This window comes from Ascidiella aspersa, chromosome 3 (genome assembly GCF_963924565.1).
Source record: "Ascidiella aspersa chromosome 3, kaAscAspe10.2, whole genome shotgun sequence".
NCBI classification, from domain to species: Eukaryota; Metazoa; Chordata; class Ascidiacea; order Phlebobranchia; family Ascidiidae; genus Ascidiella; species Ascidiella aspersa.
The window spans coordinates 35959272-35986260 of NC_139449.1; the positions used below are offsets into that span (position 1 = coordinate 35959272).

Consider the following 26989-nt stretch of genomic DNA (forward strand, 5'->3'; position numbering starts at 1 on the left):
GATTGTCGTTGTTTCAAACGTTTTCTGCGAGGTGCGCTGCAATTAAACGGTTAATGACTGAATCGCGTCGGGCATTGTGACGTAGTATAACAACAAAACGCGACGTCATACTAAACATTATTTCTGCTCTTGAGAAACGAATATAAATTTAAAAAGTCAGCAACAGGTCGAACGGCTTTACTGATCGATTGACTCAGGCTAACTTGTTGTTTGTTAGTGCATTTTTCTGTTCAGCAATCCGTTTCAATTTGCCCAATATTTTAGCTGAAAACTATACGCTTTTTTTCTCTCCTGTTGTTTTATGAACATTAGCAGTTAAAAAATTCATGTTTAAACTGCTAATGAAATGCCAGTTAAAAAACGCGTCGTCATAGCAAATATTATTTTTTGCATTTTAAGAGACAGGTTTGTACATGACGTTTTTTTAAAATTGGATTAAAATCATCCATGAAAACACAACAAGGTGTAGGCTACAAATGAAAGTCTTTCCAGGTACTAATATATAGATACAGTATATGTATATTTTGATATAAATGGGTAATTATTTATTATATATAAAAAAAGTTACAAAACATTAACGCATTAAACCTCTTACAAAATTACAGAAATATCGTTTAATTCATTTTTAATAAAAATGAAATAAAACTTCTTACAACTTCCAAACTCTTTGAGTCTAAACCAGGACATCATGTGGTCGCAATCAGTAGATACCGAAGGTTGAAAAGCATTTGACAATTTCGGAAAATTAGGTTTTATTTTTAGAAAGACGAGAAACAAAAAAATGATAATGGAAGTAATAAAAAAATTACAGGCATCCTTTGTTAATTTTTTGTACAAAACGGTACTTATCTTTAGGTCTTCATGTTCATTTATTTATTTATTTATAAGTGATTATTAATGATTGACAAAAAGTAACCTGGTTTGGGTTGCAAATTTTCAAGAGAATTACATTTGCAAAAAATAAGAAAAATAACCATCCATATTGACGCAAGCCTGATTATTTGACAGTTCAACTTCAAGGTATTGGTGCACGGAATAAACGGCGTCGGTGGAAAACTGTCAAACTACTTTTGAAGTATATCGGCAATCAACTTGTTCTGCGTGAAATCTTCCACATTTGCGTACAAATGTGCGGAACTGTGAGCCTGTGAAAACAAGAATTCAACTCTCTAATTTGGTAATAGTTATCGGCATCCAACAAATAAATAAAAGTATTTTCTTAAACTTGTTGGATTTGTGAAACTTTAACTGCAAAATCCAGTAGGCCTTGCAGTCGGTATACTAAGGAAAAGTCAGCTTTATTTGTTCTCAATTTTCAATTTGATAAATCGTGTCTGAAAATTTTCAGTGTAGCCTACCTAGACCAGGTGCTCACTTTATTCCGATACCAAATGTTTCGGCCAAAAATGAAACGTTTTTTTTTTCGATATCAAATGACGTCATTAAAATGGTCAAATAAGCAAAATTGATAAAAGTTCAAACGTGTAGAGAAAGATAAGGTCAGGTCACACCCAGGGTTTTTTTTAAGGTTTGGTTTGGGTGACCGCTAAGTAGTGTTAAAGAGACCGCAAGTGTTTCATTTAAATACCAAAAAGTCCAAAATTTGGGAAACCGCTGGAGAAATTTGGGGGACCGTTTTGGTCCCAAAAAACACCTTAAAAAAACACTGGTCACACCAAACGCATTTTGAGTCAACGTGTTGCGCGTCTATCGCTAACACGTTGCCACTGTTAACGGCAAATTTCCTCGCTCCTAACCCAAACCAAAGAGACTTTAACAAATGAGATGCAACTCCTGGTCACGTGATCATTTTCCCCGTTTAACAAATGCATTTTGGTTTGGTCGTATGATACGGTTCGCTGCATATGAAGAAAGCCTTGGTTACGTCTTAGTTACGCAATATTTCCTGTTATAAGAAATAAGCGAAACGTGTGAAGTTTTTTATTGCTGTTAAAATTGTTATGCTGTTTGCGAAAACCACTTCTCTGGTTTATATACCAACCAGTAAAATGTGTAAATAGACAACCTTGTTCATTAAATTGTTATAAAGGTTTAGGTTTATTACCACTTTTTTCAAAATGGGCAGTGTTGAGGGTAGTTCTGGTTCTGATATATTTTTGGACTCAGCTACAATACGGCAGCTAGAAGCTATCTCAAACGAAGTTGAGGATGAATTTTCTGGAGTCGTAGAGATAAAATTTGAAAGTGAGAGTGTGGAGGAGGTCTACGAAGAATTGTTAGTGGAGGAGATAAAGATGTGGTGGAGCCAAGTTGGGGGAGAAGCTTTAAATATGCCAGATAAAGCTTAACCAAAAACAATGCGTTTCAGAGATTCCGCTACCACCGCGACAATAACCCGCTGATAAAGCACTACGAGACCTTCGAGGCCTACGTCGGCCATGATAAAAAAATTATTGTAGCAAAATAAAGAAGTAAAAAATTAAAATATTGCAAAGCGGTTTTCAAAAGAATATTTTTTTTAAATTTTACATTAAAACAATGTAGCCTATGAGGGATTTCCATAATAAACTATTTACATAAATTGGAATTAAAACAATTTCTTGAGAAAAAATTGGGCGCTGGTCTAGAATCCTAATAGTTTTTTTAAAGTAACGAAACGAGTTGTGTAATAAAAATTGCAACAAGAAATAAATTTAATAAAAATACACTCACCCTTACCCAAATAGCAATATCACCCCCAGACAAAATTGTGGTAGGATTCTTCTTTGAATATTTTAATTTCGGCTCGCTTCGTTGTGGTACGATTTTGGGCGCTGGTCTAGAATCCTACCACAGGTATTAAATCAACGCACAAGATTTGGGTTAGGGTAAGTGTTAGCGTTTGGGTGGGTCAAGTATTATTATAGTCATTAACTCATTATTGAATAGTAATTCTTGACCCACCCTAACCCAAACGCTAACCCGCACCCTAACCCAAATAATTTGCGTTGTGGTAGGATTCTATACCGCGGCTAAATTGCTTAGCCTAAACTCAAATCAGGGTTGAAAAGCCATGCCAATCTGTTCAACACTTTTTTGGCGATCCTAGGCAAAAAGGTGCTTAACCCTGTACCAATCAGAGGCTGTTTATGGCACGAACAGAACTAGCGGGTAACACTAATTTACAGAATGATGAATGGTCGGAATAGTCGGAGCGCTCACTAATTTACGGAATGGTCGGAATTGTCGGAATGGAATGAATAGTATATATAGGTATTTTATAAACAAAAGCGAAGGTAGTCTAGAATCCTGCCACTTTGTTTTTTACAGTAACGAAACATATTGTTAAAAATAAAATTACAAGGAAGAAACAAACATGATGATTAATATAATAAATAATACTTGACGCACCCAAACATTAACTCGCATGCTAACCCAATTAATGTTAGCAATATAAACCTCCGGACGAAAATGTGGTAGGATTTTCAGTCTATTTAAAGGTATTATGTTTTTTAAGAAATGTCTTTCGGACAAAGCCTGGCATTCAAAAGCACGTTATGGATGAATTGGATGTCAGAAGTCAAAAACTTTTACCGCACCAGCGATATGTTGTTATTTCTGTAGATGAAATGAAGAGTAAGCATTTTGTAACTGTTCTAATTAAACAAAACATTTGTTAAAAATTTTATATTTTTCCCAGTTAAAGAAAACATTGTGTATGATGCAACAACAGATCAAATGGTTGGTTTTGTTGACCTTGGAACACGTTCTCAAAATACAGATGTTGCAGCATCTCATGCATTGCAGTTTTACATGCGCTCCATAATGAGCGATTTTTCAAGGCCGTTGGCATTTTATCCAACCAATAACATCAATGCATGCCACCTTGCAAGTATGTTTTGGGAAGTTGTAAGAGAATTAAAAGCGTGCCATTTTTCTGTTTTAGCTCTAGTAGCAGATGGTGCTTCTAGCAACAGAAAAATGTTTTCACTGCTTAATAATTTAAAATTGGAAATTCCTTACAAGTGTTGTAATGTGTACAACCCAGATGTTCCAATCTTTTTAATATCTGACCCTCCGCATTTATTAAAAACAGCTTGTAACAACGTAAGATCAAGTAAGCCATCAGGTACCAAAATGTTAAAATATGATCAACATTTTATCTTGTGGGACCATTTTTGTCGTGTTCCAAGTTTATTTAGTTCTAATGAGCTAAGATGTTGTAAGTTAAACACGGGCCACTTTTCCAGTCAAAGCTATGCAAAAATGCGGGTTTGTTATGCTGCCCAGCTTTTGTCTGGTAGTGTCGCAAGTTTAATGGAAAGCAGAGGTGGCGAAGAAATGAAGCGGAGTGCTTGGTTTGCAAGGCTAATGAATAAATGGTTCGACCTAATGAATACTCGATTAGGTGGAGGGTATAACAAAGATTTGCAACCTTATCGTTCAGTAGATGATGATAGGCTATCTTGGCTTAGTAATGATTTTTTGCAAGAGTTAACTAAGTGGAAGGAGAGCAGTAGCAACTTGATGCCGTTAGAAAGAAAGAAAATGTTTTTGAGCCAGCAAACATATGAAGGGCTTGTCATGACAACAAAAAGTATGGTTGAATTAGTGAAATTTCTTATTCTGTTAAGCCCTAAAAATTCATACATAATAACAAAAAGAATAAACCAAGATCCGTTGGAAGCCTATTTTGGAAAAATGCGCCAGCTTGGTCGTCGCAATGAAATGCCTGATATTAATCAATACAGCCAGTTTGAAAATATAATTTCTTGTCAAAAACAGATTAAGTCTGTTAAGGGTTCAAATGTGCATCATTGTATCAATTGGAAAGATGGTGCTACCTCTAATGCAAAACTACCTAAAAGAAGAAAGCTTACTGTATCAAAATTTCAGTCATCAGTTTAAGCACGTATAAAGATCTAGGTATGCAGGTATAATATGGCTATTGGCGAAAGGTCCTGCTTTAAAAAACCTAATGACTGCAAATGGTTACCTCTTGGGTGCAGTTGGAAATACCTAATCTAAATGTTTATATTATATAAACATTAAATTTAACTTTCTGAAAAATTGTACAACTTCTTTATTTTAAAGGTATATTGTAAATGTACATAGCAATGTTTAAATCAGTTTGTATTTGTTTAACAACCAAGAAATATAAGTATGCAATATAAGAAAATTTTGGCTTGCGAAACATGAATATGTGTAAAATAGTGTGTTTATAGACAAGAGATAGTGCAAATTAATGTTATTAATATAGTTTTTTAATGTTATCTTTACCAGATATAAAAATATGTTTGCAACAGGCAAAATCACATAAAAACTATACAAGCACAACAGAACTACAAAAAACAATATAATGTAAACAGAAAATAAATGGTACTACAAATGTATACAAAAACATTATAAAGCTACAGGTGACCTATTTTTTTAGAGATTTTCGTAAGCTAACATTTTGATCTTTTTTTAATTGAAGATCCGAATTAATTGTTTTGGCTTTTTGATAACATCTAATTTTTAAAAAGAAATGGCAAATTTTGTTGGCAACTTCTATTAGAATTTTGTTGTCCTCATTTCCAAAGTCACAAAGTATTCTATTAACAACATTACAATTAATATTTTTATGAATTTTCTGCAAAACATCATTGTGGTTATAATTGCGCCGAAACTGAACCTCAAAATAGGCTAAAAGATCTGTCATTCGTGCTTTTGGTACCGTTAGCCTTCCATATGTGTCATTATTTAGTGCTGAAATAAGCGAGCCTTCTGAAAAATTAGCTTCTGGGTCTTTGAGATCTAAAATAATCTGTAAATGGGACTCTTTTTTGCATGCCTTAGATAATTTGTGCAAAATATATCCACCAATATATTCCAAAATATGCCGGTCATCAACAGTAATAGAATTTATTTTTTGATTAGTTTCCAGATCTAACTTCTTAAACTTTGCTATGTATTTATCAAACAATTTTCTTGTTAAATCTAAACTGTCATCTCTCGATAAATGTTGGAGGAGGTTAGGAATGACAAACATTCCATCTATGCTGAATTTTAAAAGAAGAAAATTGCCGTCTGGTTTTGATCTGAAAATAGTAAAAAAATATTCCCAAGCTTTATCTGGCATATTTAAAGCTTCTCCCCCAACTTGGCTCCACCACATCTTTATCTCCTCCACTAACAATTCTTCGTAGACCTCCTCCACACTCTCACTTTCAAATTTTATCTCTACGACTCCAGAAAATTCATCCTCAACTTCGTTTGAGATAGCTTCTAGCTGCCGTATTGTAGCTGAGTCCAAAAATATATCAGAACCAGAACTACCCTCAACACTGCCCATTTTGAAAAAAGTGGTAATAAACCTAAACCTTTATAACAATTTAATGAACAAGGTTGTCTATTTACACATTTTACTGGTTGGTATATAAACCAGAGAAGTGGTTTTCGCAAACAGCATAACAATTTTAACAGCAATAAAAAACTTCACACGTTTCGCTTATTCCTTACAACAGGAAATATTGCGTAACTAAGACGTAACCAAGGCTTTCTTCATATGCAGCGAACCGTATCATACGACCAAACCAAAATGCATTTGTTAAACGGGGAAAATGATCACGTGACCAGGAGTTGCATCTCATTTGTTAAAGTCTCTTTGTGCTGACTCAAATGATTTCAAATTTGCAATATTGCTTTTCTAACCAAACGTGCACATAAGAGTGCTATAAACTAGGCCTTACCGCCTTTGCATGCCGGTCAAGTTCAGCCATCAAAGTTTCCTTTTCAGAAAGAAGTTCTTCGCGAGTACTGGTTGGCGGTAACGGAGGAGGGAGTTCCCCCATAGTTAAAAGAGAACTCTAAAAGTAGGAAAATACTGAATGAGTAATAAAACATTCTTTTAAATAATAAAATAACCTTTAAAACGTTATTATTTTCGTAGTATTCTTGACTGAGTATTCATAAATTATGGTTTGTGCATAGTATCGTGTTTGAGGAAGAGAAACTAGAAGTTATAAAATAAGTGGATTACTCTTGTTTCTTTTTAGAGTAATTTATGTCACCAAAAGGTTTTTTGGCGCTCTTTCACTATTGTACGTAAAAATTAATAAAAAAAAAACTTTCTTCAAATGCCGCATACCACAACACATATTGTTTGGGTTAGGGTTAGCGTTTGGTTGAGGGTGGGTCAAGTTATTATTAATAATAAACTTAATATTACTTGACCCACCCTCACCCAAACGCTAACCCTAACCCAAACAATATGCGTTGTGGTATGCGGTATTATTATTATGTTTTTTTTGCATAACTTTTCACGTACAATAGTATATACGTTTACTGTTTTAGAGTTATAGTTCTCAACTTAGTTTCACATCAACTTAAATATTGCTTAATAATAAATTGCAAAGCCAGAAAGGTTGAGTAGATCGACATCATCTTGATTAAGACGTTTCGATACGAGCTTGTATCATCTTCAGTTAAACCTTTTTGGCTTTGCAATTTATTATTAAGCTACATTACCGATCCGTGCATAGTGTACCCAACTTAAATATTGTTTAAACGCGATAATTTAAGATTAATTCCAGCCTACCGTTTGTGGTTTAGATTGCGTTATTTGCTTCTCCGAATCACTTTCTTTTTGCATGTGTTTTTTGACTTCGCTCTGCTTGGAATTGTCTTGAACATTACTTGCACTCATTTTGTGGATATAAACCTACAGTCTTGACAGTCCTACTCAACAAATTTATCATCAAAACGCAGTGTTGTAATGACTTCAGTTCATAACTTGGCTTACGTCACTGTTTTAAAATGACTTGACTTAAGTCATTTGAGCAAAATGGCTTGACCTGACTTGACTTAAGTCTTTTGGGCAAATGACTTGGGTTGAAATGAAGTGTTTTCTGTAAGTCTTTTTTTAATAAAGCGGAGCTATTTATCCAAATGTTTGCACATAGAATAATTTAAAAATGAAACATGACTTGTCATTTATTTAAAATGCATTGACTTGGACTCGTTTTTTTTCACAATTAACTTGACTGGGACTTGGTCATTTCAAATTACTTAATAAAAAACGCTGTCAAAAAGCTATGCAAGGGACTAGACTCGAACAACACCTATCAGCTGCTTACTAACTCTTCACATTTATTATTTGTAAGTGTCTTTTTTAAGGCTTCGGCAATCTTACTGTAAAATACTTGTTGTTTATTTAAAGATTAATGATCTGCTTTATAGCATTATGTCGTCTCTGAGGCTTACTACAAATAAAGGCTTAGGTTGATTCAAACCACTAAAGTGTCAGGTTACCTTTATTGACTCACAATGAGTACTGAATGGTCCTTTGTTCAACAAAAACAACACAGACTGTTACTGGAAGGAAAAAGGCCACCGTTTAATCAAAGTTACTGCAAAAACAAAAGATAAACGGGTATCTTGAAACAAACATAGTGCAGTTCATGTTAATGTACGGTTTGAAATCATATCAAATATTTCAATAAAGTAAAAATAAGTTACAGATCATATAAATTAATTGGCAATGAAAAGCTGAAGTTGTATAGATGTCAGTGCATTTTTCTTATAAACCATCCATTTCAATCTGCCCAGCCTGTAAAACAAGAAATATTAAAAGCTGGAAAACACTATTTTGCTCATATTTTTCATATACATAGATAATCGACATGCAAACATTAAGGCCAAAGTAGGGGTTCTTAAACTGGTGTCTATGGACCCCTTGGGAGTCTGTGAACTAGTTTTAGGGCACCCATGATGGCCCAAATAAACTATCAGTGTAGGCCTAGTCAAATTTTCTTTTGATTTATCTTATAAATCTTTTGATTTATCTTATTTTTTGAGTATCTCATATTTAATTGCTAATTGAATTGTAGTTCATTTTGTTTATACATTACCTGAAGTTTCATTGGCCTAAGTTTCAAGGTTACTTGCTGTTTGCTTTGGTCGTCAAGTTTAGTGTACCAAATGCGGAGCTTCTCAATGTTGTGCGAACAATCAAGCAAAGCCAAAACTGCTTTACCATTTAGCTGGTTTCCCGACAAGTCCAAAAACTCCATCTGTTATATTTCATAGAAGAACCATAAATATGTGTTTATTAATTATTAGAAAACCCTAATAAATTTTTAGAAACCCTAATAAAATCATAGTTAGGAATCGCATGGAAAAATGTAATAAATATGTGTCATTGAGTCATGTATATTTCATTAATGATTCATGATCTTAATCTATTTTTTAGGCATACGTATGATTGTAAGGTGCTATCGGTTATTTGTTTTATAGTATGTATTGTGGTTTCCTGGTTTAATTTTATGACATACTTATTATTGGCTTAACAAAAAAAAAAAAATCCTAAAATATTTTAACATTATAAGACAGTGACACCTTTTTAATAAAAAGTAGCATTAATAAATTTAATTTAGGAAATTTTGTTAGTAATTAATATTTTAACCCAACTTTTTTGACATTTTTTCAGATAAATGCCCGGACAGAACAATCAAGTTTACATTCTACATTGTTGCAAACCTTTTTGTCTAGGCATGATACGTTTTCCGCTATTGCTTGAATACAAGAACTTTGTATTCCGCACCAAGAAATGTCCAATTCCTTTATTTTGGGAAGGGCTATGATAAGCTCGCCTACACCACGATTGATGTCGTTGCCACTAAGGTTCAAAGACTCCATCTGAATACAGTATTTGTGGTTAAATGATGTTAACTGTTTAAAAGGGTTTAAAGTAAGTAAATGGTTAGAAAATACCTAAATAACAATTTTAAGCATAGTTATATTTTAAACATTTAAGGAATATCAAAACTCATATGGAAGTAGGTAACATTTGAAAATAAATATAGAGTTTTTAAAACATACACAAAAAGTTATCTACTTTATATGGATTTTGATATTCCTACACTGTCTAAAATACAATTTTATGTTAACACAATTAATAAAATAACATATTTTCTAGTAAATAGTTAAACCAGGTTTGTAAAATAAGTGCACTTTTAAACAAAATCATTACTATAAGTATTGACTAGCTAAAATAGGAAAATGCATTTACTTTAAAAATTTCATTATTGAAACATTATTTAAAGTAAAGCAGCTGGTAAATGTTATTTTAGTAGTTCATGAACTGACAATATATTATGTTCTTATTACAAAAAGGTTTTTATTTGAAAAAATAATTCCCTTTAGGCAAAATTAATCTGACTTATAAGACTCTTTTAAAATACTTTTTTGAGGATATACATATATAGGATTCCACAAAACTTTTGATTAACATTTTTGTAAAACCCAATAATTTAATGCTTTGTTCTCCCTCTCTTTACAACTATATATATATAATTTTATAAGTTATAATTATAAGCAAATTTGTATTTTTTTAAAAACCCCCTTCAGTAAAAATTTTAACCATTCCAGTAAAATTTAAGTAAGCAGAATTTTTTTGTTTTAATGATTTTTTGTCATTCTTATCACAACCCAAAGCCATTTATTACCGGTGTTTTGAGCTTCTGAATTTGCTTGGCAATCTCTATGGCACCTCTGCTGGTAATTTTACAGTTAGACAGTTCAAGTATGCCAATATTGTGAAGGCAACGGGATAAGTAGATGGCACTATCATCTTCCAAGTTATTGCGTTGCAAAATTACATTTTGCATCTTTAAAAAATAAGGTGGAAAACATTAATTAATTTAATGTTGCAACAAATAATTTTTTTAAATGATGACTCAAACTCACAAATGCTATTTAATAAAAGATGTTTATTATCAACTGTGATCTAGCATTTCTGAAGCTGCTTTTTGGCCAACAAGTATGGCTTACATATCAATAGTACACTGAATTACTTTTTACTTATGGCAGACTTTGCCTTTTTTAAATAAATTCTGGGTCAACTTAAAAAAAAAATTACACACTTCTAAGTGGTGAATATATTTTATTGCCTAGATTGAAACTTTCATATACACATTATGTGCATTGTGAGATCAAGCCCTTATGGAGTCATACTGAGCAAGTTTGAGGCATAAATTAAGTAGTCTGCCTTCGAAAGGCATGTGAGTGTGATAGAGCGGCCTGTGGAGTCGGACTAAGGACTCGGCACTCGACAGAGTTGTTTAGATTTGCCAGAGTTGGACTCAGGTTTTTTATAACCAACTCTCCAGTCCCAGTAATAGATATTAGGAATCAGTTCCAAAATAATTTTTGTGTAATATTACCTTTACTGGAAGTTTGTGAATGTATTTGGCCATCAGTTTTACCTCCTCAGGTCCCAGCCTACAATCATTTATAGTTATCCTCTGGATATTTCGAAGGCAGTTTGCCATTACCTTCATTTGTATTTGGTCTAGGTCTATCGCTTTCAGGTGTAAAGTATGCATCTAAAAAATTGAGACCAGAGTTAAAAAAAATCGTTTGGTATTATTAATACAATAGCTTCAATGAGGTTAATAAGAAAAATGGCGAAAGTAACACTAAACTAATTTTGTTTCTTAAATTCCAAGATCTTATTAAAGTAAAGTATCATATTTGATGGCTTTATAATTAAGTTTAGACACACTTATGAACAAACTTTAAACCAGTGGTTCTCAATTTTTTTCTCCTGGTTGACATCTTTTGATTCCTTAAAAAAATTAGAGCCCCTTTTAACACAAAAAATTAAAAATACATTTTTTTTATTGTTTGCCTGGTATATATATTTTCATATATATATATATATATATATATATATAATATCTATATATATATTGACTGTAATTGCAAAAATATTTCTCTGAAGAAGATGGCCCGAATGGGTGGTCGAAACGTTGGCACTTTAATAATTGCAGCAACAGTTTATTCAGAAAAAAACTGTAGAAAAATTACTCCCACGGTTTAAGACAATATAGAACAAATGTGTTCAAGCTAATATTTTTTTAGGCAATTATTTTTTAAGATGTTAAGCGGACACCTTGTGGCCTATGAATCACTTTTTGAGAACCACTGCTATTCAACTAAAACCACATTCAACAACTATACATCTCATACCGGTTTTGACAAGCGTTTTATCCCTTTCGCAATGACTTTCAAATTTAGCTGGAAACCATCGCAATGTCCCATTGACAAATGACTGATGCTACCAACAGCCAGGGATATGGCCTCACAACTTTTTGGTCCAAAGGTGTTCTTTGTCAACATGAGTTTCTGTAGCTAGAAATGAAACAAATGGAAGAACAAAAAGTTATTCAAGTTGCCAGTAATACATTTTAAGTTGGTATAGCTTTTTTCTTCAATAGTTTTAACTGTAGATTTTTACAACATATGTCAGTAATTCTTAAAGTGTGTTTAGTTTTTGTCATGCGGTACATTAAGAGTGACTGACAATTTTAAAATTACTGTTTTGTAGATGTGTGAAAATAATAAAGTATTATTATTATAATAAAATTTCTTACTAAAATTTGCATAGCTTGATACATGGGGTTGCTTTGAGTAATGTGTAAAAAGCTTTCCGTTAAAAATCTTTGTTATTACTTGGGTTATGAGTCCTTTGCTTTTTAGTCTCATTTGACAAAATATGACGTTTATGTTTTTTTGAGCGAATGTCAATATCCTATTCCGAATAACTGGTGGCCTAGTCATGGCTCATTTTGAAGAGTAGAGTCATGTGTATCATCCTATGTAAGTCACTTTCTCACGCTTAATTTTTAAGGCCTAATATGTTGTTGACGAAAGTTTAATTGCTGGCGTTAGGTTTCTTTAAGCAATGTGTAAATATTTCCGACCGATATATTATCCGGAGATATTACACATAAAAAAATTGAGCTCTATACTTCCTTTCGGTTCAAAGCCGCACAGGCCAGCTATTACCGAAAATTCGTTATATAACACAAGGTGACTTAGGAAAAGGCTATTACCACAACTAGTTAGTCAAAAATCAGGATTGTAGAGCAGTGCTCCGCAACCTTTTTCCACTTTTCAACAGAGCCACATATATTAGGCGGCACACCTACGAAATATATGACGATCAACCATAGACAACAAAACCAAATAACCTGGGCTAGTCAGAAAATTGGAAAATCGCGCCGAAGGCACCTAAAATTTGACCTTTTACGTTTATTAGCAAGTTTTGTGTGTTTTTACGTTCTTTCTTAAATATCCTAATACGGCCAAAGGGACACCAGCCATAGAACTAAAATTAGAACAACATCAACGTCGGAATAAAACAAATTTCGCAACAAGACCAAAATAGAACTATAATACCTATAATCGTTATAAAGTCTAAATCGGAATAAGTCCTAAACCCGTCGGGAAAATGCCTAAATGGCTAGAATAAGGACAATATATCTCTTTACCTAACCCCAACCCCACCCTTAAATTCATCACTAACTTCCCTAATAAACTTAATTTCTTACCCCACCTATTACCCACCAATAACACCAAACAGGAGCAAATAACTGTGTGCCAAACCATCCGAAGCCAGACCGATTGCTCCCCAAACGTACCATACCCTCTTAGGACTTATTCCCATGAATTTAGGACTTTTTCCGACATGTTAGGTATTTTTTAGAAGTTTTGGCTTTATTATTACGTTGGCCTAAATACTATATTGTAAATTATCTTGCTTTACATACTGTTACTTTGTAGGCCTTATTGTATGGTCCTGGCCAAAGTCCTGTAGATTGCAACCCCATTACGAGTCAGAAAACATTAAGGGCTTTTTATAAAATATTTGAAAAATGATGTGACAATTGAGCGTTGTACTCCTACATTCGTGCTGATTTTTTTTTTTAGGACAGCAGACAAGGTTAATTTAGCAATCAAAAAATGCCAATAATACATTTACAGTGATATTTCATTATGGTTTCGCGCGTTGATCATCTCCCTTTCCACTTTGTAGTCTGTCTTTTCCACTTTGTGTAGAGTTTGAAAAAAATATATTTATACTCTTGCTATATATTTATACTCTTGATAGTTGTGTTAAAAAATATTTTGAAGTTTGCTTTCCGGCGATTGAACGTAACATAGGTTTAAAAAAGTTTTAACTATGAAGGAAAGTTCATAAAGTTACATCTGGATTACTGCATAGGGTCTAAATGCCTGCCTTGATGTACCATTTTTATGTTAATTCTACTGAAAAAAAGTACCCTGAAAAACACCATTAAAACCTCCGGGAACGTCGCGGCACACCTGGCATGGTCTCGCGGCAAACCAGTGTGCCGCGGCATACCGGTTGCGGAGCACTGTTGTAGAGCAAAATCAAGCATGCGGTGAGGTTCGAACTCACGACCATGACAATACCACAGGGTCCGCACCCTCAGGGACACCATTATCTGGGAGCTTGCCTTAAAATCACGGCTAACATTAACCCGAGTCCGACTCCAACTATTTCACAAATTTACAAAACTATAATAAGGTTTTAAGCAATTCACATATTTGGGGGTTAAATAATTCAACTACAATGCACGGCTGGAAAATATTCCGCATGGCTGGATATATTGTCAATGCAGGTTTACAATTTGCAGTTTGCTACCAGAGTCAGACGTGCGCATGCGCAGTATCAAATTTTGAAACTGTTAAGGCGGCAAAATGGAAGTTGTAAAAGTGTAATAGCAAATGGTGGAATATTTTTAAATCATGTAATGCGGGTGGATCAATTATGACACCTATACGAGTGGATGGCAGAAAATCTACCTTAATTTAGTTGCGTAAATGTGTAAAATACAGGCTGTAGAGTCAGAGCTGGACTCGGGACTCGACAAAATCTTACATTTGGTCGGACTCAGGTGTATTTTTTTGGCCGGTGTCGGACTCTTTTACGTAGGTTTACTCAAGTCCGCATCAGCAGCGCTGCTTAAAATTACTTGCAAACAGGCCGATTACCACTTACTGGTCGTTCTAGAGTCTGCACTCGACTTGCAATTGCATCAATTCCCTCATCTTCAATCCAACAGCACCTTACGTCCAACTTTGAAATATTGTGAACACACGCCGCCAGACTTTTCGCTCCGTCGTTTTTGATCCTGTTTATTCCCAAATAGAGTTTATACATCTGAAAGAAAATAACACATAATAATGTGTGTGTATCTTTTATTTAATAACATGTTAAGCCTACTGTACATCCCTTTCAATATGAAGTTGCTTGCACTAACATAATGTGGCAAGCATTGGCGTCATGGTTATTTCTCGACTCACTCCTCTCTGAACCTGTGTAGCTCGTATGTGCGAAAGGTCGTGAGTTCGAATTTCACCTCAGGCTAGTTGTTTTTCTGCCTACCTAGTTTGCAATATTGATCGACAGATTCGGTTAATCTGCCACGGTTTCCGGTGAAAGCGAAAAGCATGTTAATATTCGTAGTAGATAAAGTTTGGTTAATCACAGACAACTCAAAAAGGTCGATTGAATCGACATCATCTTAATAATGACGTTTTGATACGCAGTTTTATTTATCATCATCAATTGATGTGACTGAAATGCTTACTCGGCCTTTTTGGCTTTGTCATTTAATTTCAAGCTACATAACATATATGTGTACACTGTACCACAGACATTCGTTTTATCCACGACGATTTGTCTACCTAAAAATCCATACCTTCATGGCCCCCTAAAACTCCTTCACGTAACCCCAAGGGGTGCATGGAGCCCAGTTTAAGAACCGCTTATTTATATATAGGCTACATGACACTAACAACACATAAAACTAGCAAATTTCACTGCTAGCTACTCACTGGTCTTTGCAGTTTGGCGACATTAGCTGCCAGCGCTCGTGCACCAACTTCAGTGATTCCACAGTTTTGCACCAATAAGCTGTTTAGCCAAGGTATAGCTCTTGCTATTTCGGTCGCTCCCTCGTCGCCGAATGCGTTGTTAGATATTTGCAGTTTCTCCATCTGTTTCGCAATACACAATCGCGTCACAAACTAGATCAACCATTTTTAAAACACATGTGCAGGATTTTTGTTTGGGGGAATGAACATTTTTCAGAGATTATTTTACAAAATTACGCCATAACGTGACGTCACAAACTGACGTAAAACCGTGGCGTCATAAAGAAGTCCATTTTGAACTCTTGAACTTAATCTATTTAGTTTAAGCAATTAATGACGTCATTGGTATCGGGCCTGATCGATACCTTTTGTCTAAAAGTTGGGTTAAGTATCGGACATAACTATCTAGAAACAGCTAGACGACATGTTAGTTTTACCATGGTTTTATTTAAAATAATGTGACGTCATCGTATAAGTTTGTAGTTGCTTTTCAACCCCATCTAGTTTTACCATGGTTTTATTTAAAATAATGTGACGTCATCGTATAGGTTCGTTTTTGTTCAACCCCCCTATTTATAGTTTTACCATGATTTTATTTGACTCCAGTTTGTCAGCCAGTTGCTTGACGGCCTTGGGCCCGATGTTGCATTTATGCAGATAGAGTTTACGGATCTTGTGCAAGCAGCTGCAGATCAAATCCATCCAGGAACCGTAAAGAGATCCCTTGGCCGTGCTTAGAATCAGTTGTTCCAACTGCGTAGAATAGACGGCATGTTGTCGTTGTGGCTAACATCTTATTCAAAGGTTTGTTTTGAATAACCTCGTAAAGTTAGTATGGTGAAATTGAGTGTTAAACTTTCGCAGAAACAGAACAATAAATTTAGAGCGCAATGAATTGATGTGTGGTGTTTAGTTCCGTTTGCTGTGACATTCTAGTGAACTACAGAAAAATCTTGTAGGGGTGCCGCAATCATTTATTATTTCTGAGGGCTGTCTCCGGCAATAAAAGGTTGAGAACCACTGGGCTAAACTAATAAAATTGGCAAATTGACCGATTTTAAGAAATAATTCATTTTAGCAAGTAGCCTTAAAGTTGTTTTATGTGCAAAATCGAGATGAAAAATAATCATATTTTAATGAAAACGAATTTGTGCAAAAGACTTAAGTCAAGTCATTTTGCCCAAAACACCTCCAGCCAAGTCATGATTTAAGAAGGGTCGCTTAACTGCACTAAATTCAAGTCAATAGAGTTAAGTCATTCCAACTTTGGAAACCACTTCTGCAATCTACTTCTCGTCCCATGCATTACCGGGTTTGGCAGCTCAGCCACCAGCGAAGTAAGTCTTGCAAAGCTGTCGTCCACAAAGCGGCAACCTCTAAGATCGATGTTGAGCCCTTTTGGCGAAAGTGCGACCACATACATAAGGTTTGAGGCATCACTCGGGAAGAACGAGCCGCCGAGACGAATCTCCGCCGAAAAAGCGGCAACTACGTCACGAGTCATGACGTCATCGTGTGCCTCGTTGAGCCAAGCGCAGACCTGGAGACATTTTTGCGATTATTTCATTTAGATCTAGGTGTTTAGGTATGGCTGTAGATGTAACATTTACAATCTATAGAAGATAGATATTTTAAGTTACTTTAAAAAAATATAGGCTACGGCTGGCCTATAATCTAACTTAGGGACAAATTTAATATCGAGGATCACTATTTCATTTACTTTATAATTTAAATTTTACATCACTATATACGGATCTGTTCATAAGTTTAATGGTGAAAATAACGGCCCAAATAGACGTTAAAAGCGACATGCTTTATTTTCAAGCGTTTCGGCAAGTTCACTGATGATGGCATTAGAAATTGCCGAAACGTTTGAAAATAAAGCATGCTTTTAACGTCTATTTGGGCCGTTATTTTCACCATTAAACTTAATTTTTTACTATTTGAAAACTAATTAACGAAAAAAAAAGAAAAATTTCATTAAATGGTCTTTGTTTCTAATCAGTATCGGACGTGCACTGATACTACCACTTTGCATCGGGTATCGACTCCAAACGCTATTATCGGACATACGTACTTCCTAGAGCAGCGGTTCTCAACCAGTGGGCCATAAGAACATTTGAGGTGGGCCACAGACCAATTTGAAAAAGCTAGATTTAGTTCCATTTGTGTCACTATGTTTAAATTTACACGATGACTCGCTTGGGGAGAATTTAAAAAGGAATGTAAGTTTATTGTTCAGCCGCAAGTATCTCACTAATGCACGGTTGAATAAATAATCTGTTTTAAAATATGTTCTGCTGTGTTTTGTTCTAAAGCTATTTTTCAGTTTTTTCTTTCTTAAAAATTTGTTGGGCCACAGATTTTTTTACAACGTAAATGGGCCACGAAAGAAAAAAGGTTGAGAACCACTATCCTAGAAGTATTATCTTGTAATATAGAATTTTACTGTAACAAAAATGACAACTATGCCTGGAGCGCTCCTGTTAGTCGGTAGTCAATTGAGATGCGGCCGATCCTGGAGAGAGCAACCTCCACCAGTAGGGTCTTCTTCTCTTGCAAGAGCTCTAGAGGCTGGCAGGGGTAGGAGGACTGGAGGTCGTTGAGGAGATCAGGGTTGCAGAGACCGAATGCGAACTTTGTGACAACTTCCAGCTTCCCACCATCCCCTTTCATGTCTTCCACAGCGCTGGAAAACTCGGCTAGAGGCATGCTGCACATCAGGTAAACAGCAGCGAAGAACTCCTGCCAAATCAGGTGCGAAAAAAAGCTTCTTCTGTCTCCAGCTAGAATCTTCAGCTTGAAGTTTGCCGACTGAGTGACCGCCGTGGAGAGGAAAGATCTCACTGAGTCCTCCTGCAAACCTGCCTCCTTAAAGTCCCGACTGTCAAAGAAGATCTGAGTCTTCCTGCATCCGTTCCAAGCCATCTTGGCAAGCTTTTCAAGCTCAATCTCCCGCCCGTTAAGATGCCCTGATCGCATGTAGCTCCCCATTGTAAAGGTAAGGATCCCAGTCAAGCAGATAAAGTCCTTCTTATCGTCGGTTTGCATGAAGTAGTTCAATGTAAGTATAAAGTTGACAGGAACGTAGCAGTAAGCGAACACGCTTGCGTTGCCTTGTAGAGCCTTCTTTATGCGTGGGTAATGTTCTCCACACACCTGCAAGCCAATTTGATCTCTTGCTGCCGCGTCCAAGCCAAGTATTTGTATCATGAAGTGCGGACGAATCGACGGGTGGATGTTGTAGAGTTGCGCTGGTCGAGAAGTGACGATTTTCTTTGCTTTTGGAAGCAAATTTCCGCCGATGATGTTCAGCAGGAACGTCCAAGCGTCTGCTCTGTCGTATAAGTTGACTTTTGGAACAGCTAGAGACGAATTAGCAACTGCAGCCTCGTCCAAACCGTCGATGGCGATCACCACGTTCGGATCTTCGGAGAGAACCTAAAAGCAGAGTTGTAAACAAGTTATTTTTGCATTCCCAGTCAAATCATTTGTAAATTAGCTTATGTCTAAGTTCAGTCATTGGTAAAATAATTTCTGTCCAAGTCAAATCATTTGTAAAATAACTTATCTAAGTCAATTCTTTTTGAATAAATTTTAAGTCAAGTCCTAGTTAGTCTTAAGTCCAGGCCTTCTTGCAACTTATAGCAAGCAAATATTGCATATACAAAAATTAAGATATATAACCCAATTTTATAAAAAAATGCTTAATGAAAACTTAATTTCAACCCTAGTCATTTACCCAAAGGACTTAATTAAAGTCAAGTCATTTGTCTTAATTTTTTAAGTCCAGATAATTGTTAAAAGGACTTCAGTCAACAAAATTCGTTTTTTTCAGCGTACTTCAGTCGAGTATAACAGTTTGTCAAAACTACTTGAAAGACTTAAGTCAAGTAATTTTTCTTAAATTAATTAAGTCATTTGGAAATAGTGAGATAAGTGCAATTAGGCCATTGACGAAGTCATTACAACACTAACCTTAAGCAACGCCAGATCTGTAGCCTTGGAGTGCTGCCAGCTGGGAAGATAACAGGTCAGCAGACACTCAAGTAAGTCGCCTTCATTTGTGAAGTTCATGGCTCGTACAAAGATCAAAATAAGGAAGGAAACTTGGGGTAGGATTGAACCCCGGGAAATTGACTTCACCCATTTCTTGACCGTTGTGGTTTTCCCGATGCCGGCTTGCCCAACCACCCCTACTGTGTTTGCGTGTTTGAGGATGTACGCCTCTTTGGCCGCAAGTGACTGGCACTGACGGTCCGCTGCCTCCGTGGCTGACTGTAGTGCAAGGTCGAACATTTCGGTGCAGCTAACGTCGCCCGCTGATGACTGGTAGACCTGAAATTACCCGAGCTTTAAATATAGACAAGAAAAAGAAAAAAGGAACACTAAGCACAGATCTGTTCATAATGTTCATAGAAAGGGAGTTCTAATACGTCCGAGCGTCTGTATAATGATTCGTTTTTATCTTAGCCTCACTTACCGCACTGATGATGGCAAAAGCACTTGCCGAAACGTTTGCAAATAAAAGAATGAATCTTTTATCTATTATTTGGGCCACTCTCTTTCTACTGAAAAAAAAAAATGGAAAAAGTTAGGAAAAATAAAACTTTTAATCGGCTGCGATAGAAAGAAGAAAAAATGTGAATTTATACCAGCCCATATAGAAGTAGGTAGCATTTTAAACGTTTAAAATGCACTTTCAAAATGTTACCTACTTGTGAATGGGCTTTAATATTCTATATAATGGTTGTCAGGTTCAGTCTTCGCCTTTGTTTTCGATAAAAAGTCCAAATAATTGTCATTAAAACTCGCAATGATTTCGCATAAATTAAAAAATGCGACAAAAATGAGTTTTCTACACACAAAATTAAAAGACTTTGCTAAAAAAAATAAACGGCTAAATTTATCACAAAAAATGCACGTGTGTCCGAAAATAAAAATTGCCCGACACCTTGTTTTTTACGAGTACAAAGCGGAATGTTTTTATTGTAATCTGCAAAGTTTGGTTTGAAATCCTTTTGGTTTCAGTTTCAATTTCTTTTTTTTTTCAACTGGTGGGTGGTGTGGGGCACGAGTTTAATTGCCCTGACTTCAATTTTAAGTTGACTTGAAGGTTGCGTGCGTGCAACTCGTTATAGCCAACCACAATGCTTCTAGTGATTAATAACTGTATTATTTGATAAGCGAACACCCAGTTGACACTATAGTCGGCGGACAAGTTAGCATATAGGAGATGCTACTTGCAAATGTCAAAGTTGCGAACAGCACAAGGCGTTAACAAAGAAGAAGTTAGTTTACCAGCGGAAAGCGATTTAATACACAAAACCCTGTGTTGACCGCATGAGAAAATGCAAGCCAGTAAGCACTTTACACTTTGGTGCGCGGACTAAATTTTTTTTTGCTTTGCATGGACCCCGGTAGACAGGAAATGCTCCAAAATGACGTCATAAATTGACGTCACAAAACAAATAGACTTCATCACTCTGTTATTCATTGTTGTAAACAAGTCATTTTAAAATGACTTAAGTCCCAGTCAAGTTATTTGTAAAATAACTTAAGTTCAAGTCAAGTCTTTTCGAATAAATAACAAGTCCCAGTCCAAGTCATCAATTGCGCAAGTCAAGTCCCAGTCAAGTCATAATTAGAGCAAGTCAACTTCAAGTCATCTCCTTATCATAAAAATAAAGCGTTAAACTATTCGAATTTTTACACTCTCATGATTATGAACAATAACTGAACTAAAAAATAAGGAAAACAAAACATATAGCAATCAATTTGTTTTTGTGCAAAAATTTGGAAAAATAGCTCAATTTTATAAAAAAATACTTTAAGAAATGCTTTATTTCAACCCAAGTCATTTGTTCAAAAGACTTAAATCAAGTCAAGTCATTTGTCCAAAAGACTTAAGTCAAGTCAAGTCATTTTGCCCAAATGACTTAAGTCAAGTCAAGTCATTTAAAAACAGTGACTTAAGTGCACTTAAGTCAAGTCATTGACTCAAGTCATTACAACACTGCTGTTATTTCGGTCCGAAAAATGTGAAAGTTAAATGGAGTCTAACTATACATTCATTCCAAAACCGTTTAATTTTAAATTAAAGTGTTTTCTTTTAAAAATTCTGATGCTTTACATTTTATTTCCATTTTTTTCGAAACGTAAGCAAGGGGGGTTAATGGCTTATGAAATGTTAAGAACTACCACTGCTGGCAAACTATATGTGTAAAATATGAAGATATGTCCTCGCCCTTACACGTAAACGACGGCAATGGCTTCAAATGGAAGCAGCTATTCTTTAGTGTTTAGACTATCCTGTCTCAATCGAAGTGAGATATTTTTACGTTCTTAAGACTCTTTAACTTGTTTTAACGCCATTCAACTTTTTTTTAACGCGATACCCTACATTTTTTGGATTCGCGTAAACCAGGGTTGGCATGGAAATTTTTGAGATGACGTCATAAAACAAGTCGACTTTGGAAATCTGCTGTTTTTAGTTCAACAAATGTGAAAAAAATGAAATAGGGTCAAAATATATTAAATGTCATTAAACTCTTTTATTTAAAAAAATTATTCCGGTTTTCAAATTATACACCAAGATTTTAATTAGGCCGCTAGAACTTGTCCACGGACCACAGTTTAAGAACCCTTTTTTAAGTAAAATATATTTCGCCACAAAATAAGGCATCATCAAACCATCATTGCCATAATTGGTCACAACAACCATGACTGCTTTTGTGCTTACCTGAGATAAATCTTTGCGTCGATGGAAATGCCCCTTCGCGTCAAAATCCCCTTTCACCCTGGTGGGTTCGTTGCACATGGGAAGGGTGACTGGGGCGATTGCTTGCTCCATATGCAGGGCGTTGGCTGGTTGGTCGGTGGCCACCTCGACTGATTTAAGGAGCTCGTGCTTAAGCCGATCGCCTGGGAATACAGTGGCGTTAAATCAGTGATTCTAAATGTTGGTTCACACTAGACGCGTCTGGCGTTAACGTAAAACGTTTTTAAAAAAGCTTTCGGTTGCGGAAAGTTAAAGTATTTCAACTTTGACACTTTACGTTAGAAGCAAGCAAATTTGGCGTTAACGCCGGCAACGCGTTATGTGTAAACTGGACGGCGCTAGCATTTTGCGCCAGACGTTAACGCCAGAAGCAACACGCGTCTAGTGTGAACATAGTTTAAACCTGCAGTGCCAGTGATCAGACTTGGACAACTAGATTTATTTTACCTTTTTTAAATTAGATTGGAATTAAAATTAAAGCATTTCAGTTCTTTTTAGATTAGACTAAAATTAGAACTCGATCATTTTAGTTTTCTTAAATTAGATTAAAAATAGAATTACCAACTTCTAAAAAAAAAACGAATTTCAGCTAGATGTTGAACTAGAGTTACATTTAATTATTCACAATCAATTTAATTTAAATCGCTATTGTAAAAAGACTGAAAATGGTCCACATATGTCCCAATTTCTGTGCCTTTTAGCACAGCTTATGCTTTTTAGACTAGAAAATTGCCTACATTTTAATTCAAATTCTTTGTATTGGCCGGGAGTCTAAAAATGCCGTTATACAAAATGACATTTTTTGTTTTGGACTGAAAGTGTCGCAATCCGAAACCGTATGACATCATTATTATGCTCAAGCGCGTGTCATGACCGCCGCTAATATATATTCAAATTTTTGGGCGAACTATTTCCAATCGGCACTATTGCCTTAAAATCAAATCATATGCAAAATAACCTCCCACTGGCGTTACCCTACACCAGTGGTTTTTAACCAGGGTTCCGCTAGTACAGGCCAGGGGTTGCGCAATTTCTAAATTGTTTAGCTAATTGAGGTGTGTTTATTACACTGGGGTTCCTCGAGCCAGTGGAATTATTGAACTGGGGTTCCTCGAGCCAGTGAAATGTTTTCATAGGGTTCCACTCCAGCAAAAAGGTAGAAAAGCACTTCCCTACACCAATTCTCTTGATAGTTGTGACTTTGCTATTCTTAAAAGTCAGTTTGTTCAGATGAAAAATGCACACAGACACGTGTTTAACCACTGTTATCTATCCCTTCTGTCCTTCCTTTCAGTCGTCGCCTGATTAAAGATTACGGCTTGCGTATCATGTGTACACCGAGAGACATCGCAGACCAACCGAATCAGTCGATTTATGATGCAAGCAAGGCTGGCTAGAAAAACAGCTAGCCTGCAGTGAGGTTTGAACTCACGACCTCCGGTCATACCGGGACCGTCGCTTCACCAAGTGTATACAGGCTCAGATTGGAGCGAGTCGAAGGAAACCCATAGGACCGTTGCCAGCTGCATCCTGTTCGTAAAACTATCCTGCAGTGAGATTCATACTCACGACGTCGACAAGCCAGGGCCGCCGCTCTACCAACTGAGATAGACAGGCTAAGAGAGAAACCTTTTCATGGTCAATTGTGAAGAAGTGTATAACAATGTCATACTTAACGCTTCGATTTCGTCTTGGGTGAGGTTCGAACTCTGCTCGCCAGATCCGTGCGTGCATTCGTTGCTGATGTGCTGGTGAACTTCGCAACCGACGAGTAGGGTTTCTGCGTTCACCAGTAGCTTTCCACCAGAAGCCTGTAAATGTACAACGCCTGTTTGGCAAAACAACATTCTGCGAAGTTAGCTTATTTAAATAAGGTCGCTAGAATTTGACTGCTTTGTTTAAAGAAATAGCGCCTTTTTCCGACGCTAGTTGCTTTTAGGCGCTTAAAATATTGCAGACAGTAACTAGGGATGTCCGATAATATCGGATCGGAGCCGATACCTGGTGACAAGTAAAAGTACCGTTTCTCGCCCGATACTAGGGAGGTTTAGGCGTCGATTCGACACTAAACCAATATAGAAATTTTAGCCATAGTTTGTGCTTCAAAGCAACGATTTTCACTTTGAAAAGGTAAATTAAAAAAAAAAATAGTAGGTAAACAACTGGAGTTTACTATAGACCTACATATTCGAGCTAAAGCATGTAGGCCTTATAACATGGAGGGAATCACCTTTGCACGTTTTTTTAAATATTTGGCTAATTTGAGCAGAATAATGACGTCATTTGGTATCAGATCGGACCGCGGTACATTTTTTTTCGAAATTTTTTCTTCATTCCCTTGAAGGAAAAATCAAGCTTAAGGGCTTTGGAGTAAAATGGCTGAAGGTTGTAGTTAGACGTTGTATGAATATCAACGCCCATAAAGAAAAAGGTATTTTTTTTTCGAAAACAGTTTGTTCAATCTACTTGTTTTGTTACGTTTGGTTATTACATTAGCTCTGACAATTCAAAAAATATTCCCGCGTTAAAGACATTTAAGAAACCCTGCTTTAAAATAATATCGCTGCTTTTAATACTGTTTTTTAAACTTTGGTTAAACCAGGGCTAAACCAACCCTAATAAGCCATGGTGATTTTGTTTTGATTTATTTGAATTAAAATTGCCCGGATTTTGCTCTGGGACACTTGAAGGATAAACAAACGAATTCTAAATTAAATTAAATTTTCTACGGCGAAATTCAAAACGCCTATGGCGAAATTCCAAGCTGTCGATTTTGTGTATAGAATTTCATTGGAGCGTCACGAATGCCATTATTCGCTTCAAGTGCAGCAAAGCTGTGTTCATTGAAGCGTAAACCTAGCTGTATTACCTCGTCAGCTATTTCGATGCTTGACATTTCTTCTGCTTTTTGAAATCCACAGTGTTGGCTCTAGCAAAATGTTCGATGTTTTTCATCAACAGTCACGTTCGTTGTTTGCCACAGTCACGTTCTTAGATACACTATGCACGAATCTATAATGTAGCTTAATAATGAATTGTTAAAAAGGTCGTGTAAATCGACATCATATTTATAAAGACAATTCGATACGCACATTTAACTGAAGATGATACAAGTGTTACGTGTTTATCAACACTTAAACACCCAAATTGATTAACTGCCATAAGCCAAATCTTAGAGTTCATGTTAATATTAAGTTATTTTACGAATTTTTAAATAGGGCTTTAGATTACGCGTTTCAGCTTTCGTTTGCCAAATATGTTCTTCAGTTACATAATATCATATTTGATGATGTAAAGTTTTCCGTATTGTTGTGTGTAAAATTCCTGTGTTTTCCTGTTTCAGTTCGCCTCGTTTCAAACTTGACAACAAGTTCGTATCGAAATGTCTTAATCACGGTGATGTCAAGACTTCGTAAAGACTACCCGAGTCCGACGTACGCATGCACAGTACCGATAGTAAAATGCACAGAATGCTTTTACTTGTCGATTAGACGTTTTTCTGCCTACAAATTTCTGTTCAAAACGTTATCGCTATACTTGTATTTTTCAGCTGCCGTAATTTACATATGCCACTGGTTTACCAAGATTTTAACCTGCTAACATTTCGTTTGTCAGATGTAAGCGAACGGCTACGATGCTGTATATTAGCTGCTACAATTCATTTACAACCGGTACCGTTCAGTTCACAGGAAATTGCCCGTAACACAATCTTGTTTCAAGGCACGCAACAACGCCATACATGTGACGCAGCCGTGACCAAAGCACTGCTACAAAGGCAGCACTGTGCGCTGCACGTCGCTTAATATAACCGGCAAATTTGGCCAAGCAGTAAAATGCGGTTTCGGCTATGCCAGAGGCAACGCACAAAAATATGGAAACATAAGACTTAATTTGTAGCCTATACGAAATTTGATGGCTTTTTTAAACTAAACTTTTGGCCTAGAAATGAACGACTTAAGTCGATATCCCACTAGATAAGCATAAATATATCCTCGTTTTTTAACAGTTTAGCAAACGTTAATGATATGGTGTATAGGTGCAGTATCAATACAATGCAGTGCGATGTCATTTAAGGCCGGTGAACGTACGAGACAGTTATTACATTAATAGAAAATTTAATTACATGTCTAATTCACCTACGTCAGTGCTAACATTTTTAGCAGCGACCCAACAACTAAAGCGTAAAAGTAACAGTAAAGCTTTGATGACTAATTTCCTTCACCGAAATTGTGCAAGCGAACAAAACAGAAAAATTTAGCTTAAATAATTTTTGAATTTATTTATGATGAACGAACTGTGTCTTTATTTTTAGAGCAATATTGCTTAGAAACAATTTTATTAAATCTAACCATTTAGTACTACAGCAGCTGGCAACCCAACTAAAAATGTTTAATTTTGGGTCGCGACCCATAGGTTAAGAAAAAAACTTACCCATAACTGACACCACAAGCAAAAAATGTACAATATTTACCTACTGCCTTGCGCAGTTTTAACTCTGCCCTACATCTATGGCGGCACCTGCTCCCTAGTGGAGACAGG

At 35.9% G+C, this 26989-nt stretch overlaps 2 protein-coding genes across 2 annotated transcripts; both read right to left on the minus strand.

Moving 5' to 3' along the window:
• Positions 1 to 528: 528 nt before the first annotated feature.
• On the minus strand, positions 529 to 8010 carry LOC146162755 (uncharacterized). The gene is made up of 3 exons (XM_083385713.1): positions 7520 to 8010; positions 6672 to 6788; positions 529 to 1145 (listed from the first exon to the last, which is right to left on the minus strand). Exons 1-3 carry the CDS (start codon positions 7625 to 7627, stop codon positions 1065 to 1067), a joined length of 306 nt encoding a protein of 101 aa, XP_083241839.1. The 5' UTR covers positions 7628 to 8010; the 3' UTR covers positions 529 to 1064.
• Positions 8011 to 8221: 211 nt separating this feature from the next.
• LOC146162756 (NACHT, LRR and PYD domains-containing protein 14-like) lies at positions 8222 to 23959 on the minus strand. Its single transcript, XM_083385293.1, has 14 exons — positions 23956 to 23959; positions 22412 to 22593; positions 19648 to 20007; positions 18142 to 19110; positions 16979 to 17209; positions 16255 to 16422; positions 15631 to 15792; positions 14792 to 14953; positions 11953 to 12114; positions 11145 to 11306; positions 10428 to 10589; positions 9460 to 9618; positions 8832 to 8993; positions 8222 to 8530 (listed from the first exon to the last, which is right to left on the minus strand). The coding sequence occupies exons 1-14, from the start codon at positions 23957 to 23959 to the stop codon at positions 8501 to 8503; spliced, it is 3075 nt and encodes a 1024-aa protein (XP_083241419.1). The 3' UTR covers positions 8222 to 8500.
• Positions 23960 to 26989: the final 3030 nt, after the last annotated feature.

What these genes read in the sequence shown, in the direction of transcription:
- LOC146162755 (XM_083385713.1), bottom strand. Translation starts at nt 7,627, where the DNA reads ATGAGTGCAAGTAATGTTCAAGACAATTCCAAGCAGAGCGAAGTCAAA. An exon ending in CGCAATCTAAACCACAAACG is followed by an intron (nt 6,789 to 7,519) that starts GTAGGCTGGAAT and finishes TCCTACTTTTAG; the next exon opens with AGTTCTCTTTTAACTATGGG. An exon ending in TTGACCGGCATGCAAAGGCG is followed by an intron (nt 1,146 to 6,671) that starts GTAAGGCCTAGT and finishes TTGTTTTCACAG; the next exon opens with GCTCACAGTTCCGCACATTT.
- LOC146162756 (XM_083385293.1), bottom strand. An exon ending in TAAAACGCTTGTCAAAACCG is followed by an intron (nt 11,307 to 11,952) that starts GTATGAGATGTA and finishes TCAATTTTTTAG; the next exon opens with ATGCATACTTTACACCTGAA. An exon ending in TTCACAAACTTCCAGTAAAG is followed by an intron (nt 10,590 to 11,144) that starts GTAATATTACAC and finishes TATTTTTTAAAG; the next exon opens with ATGCAAAATGTAATTTTGCA.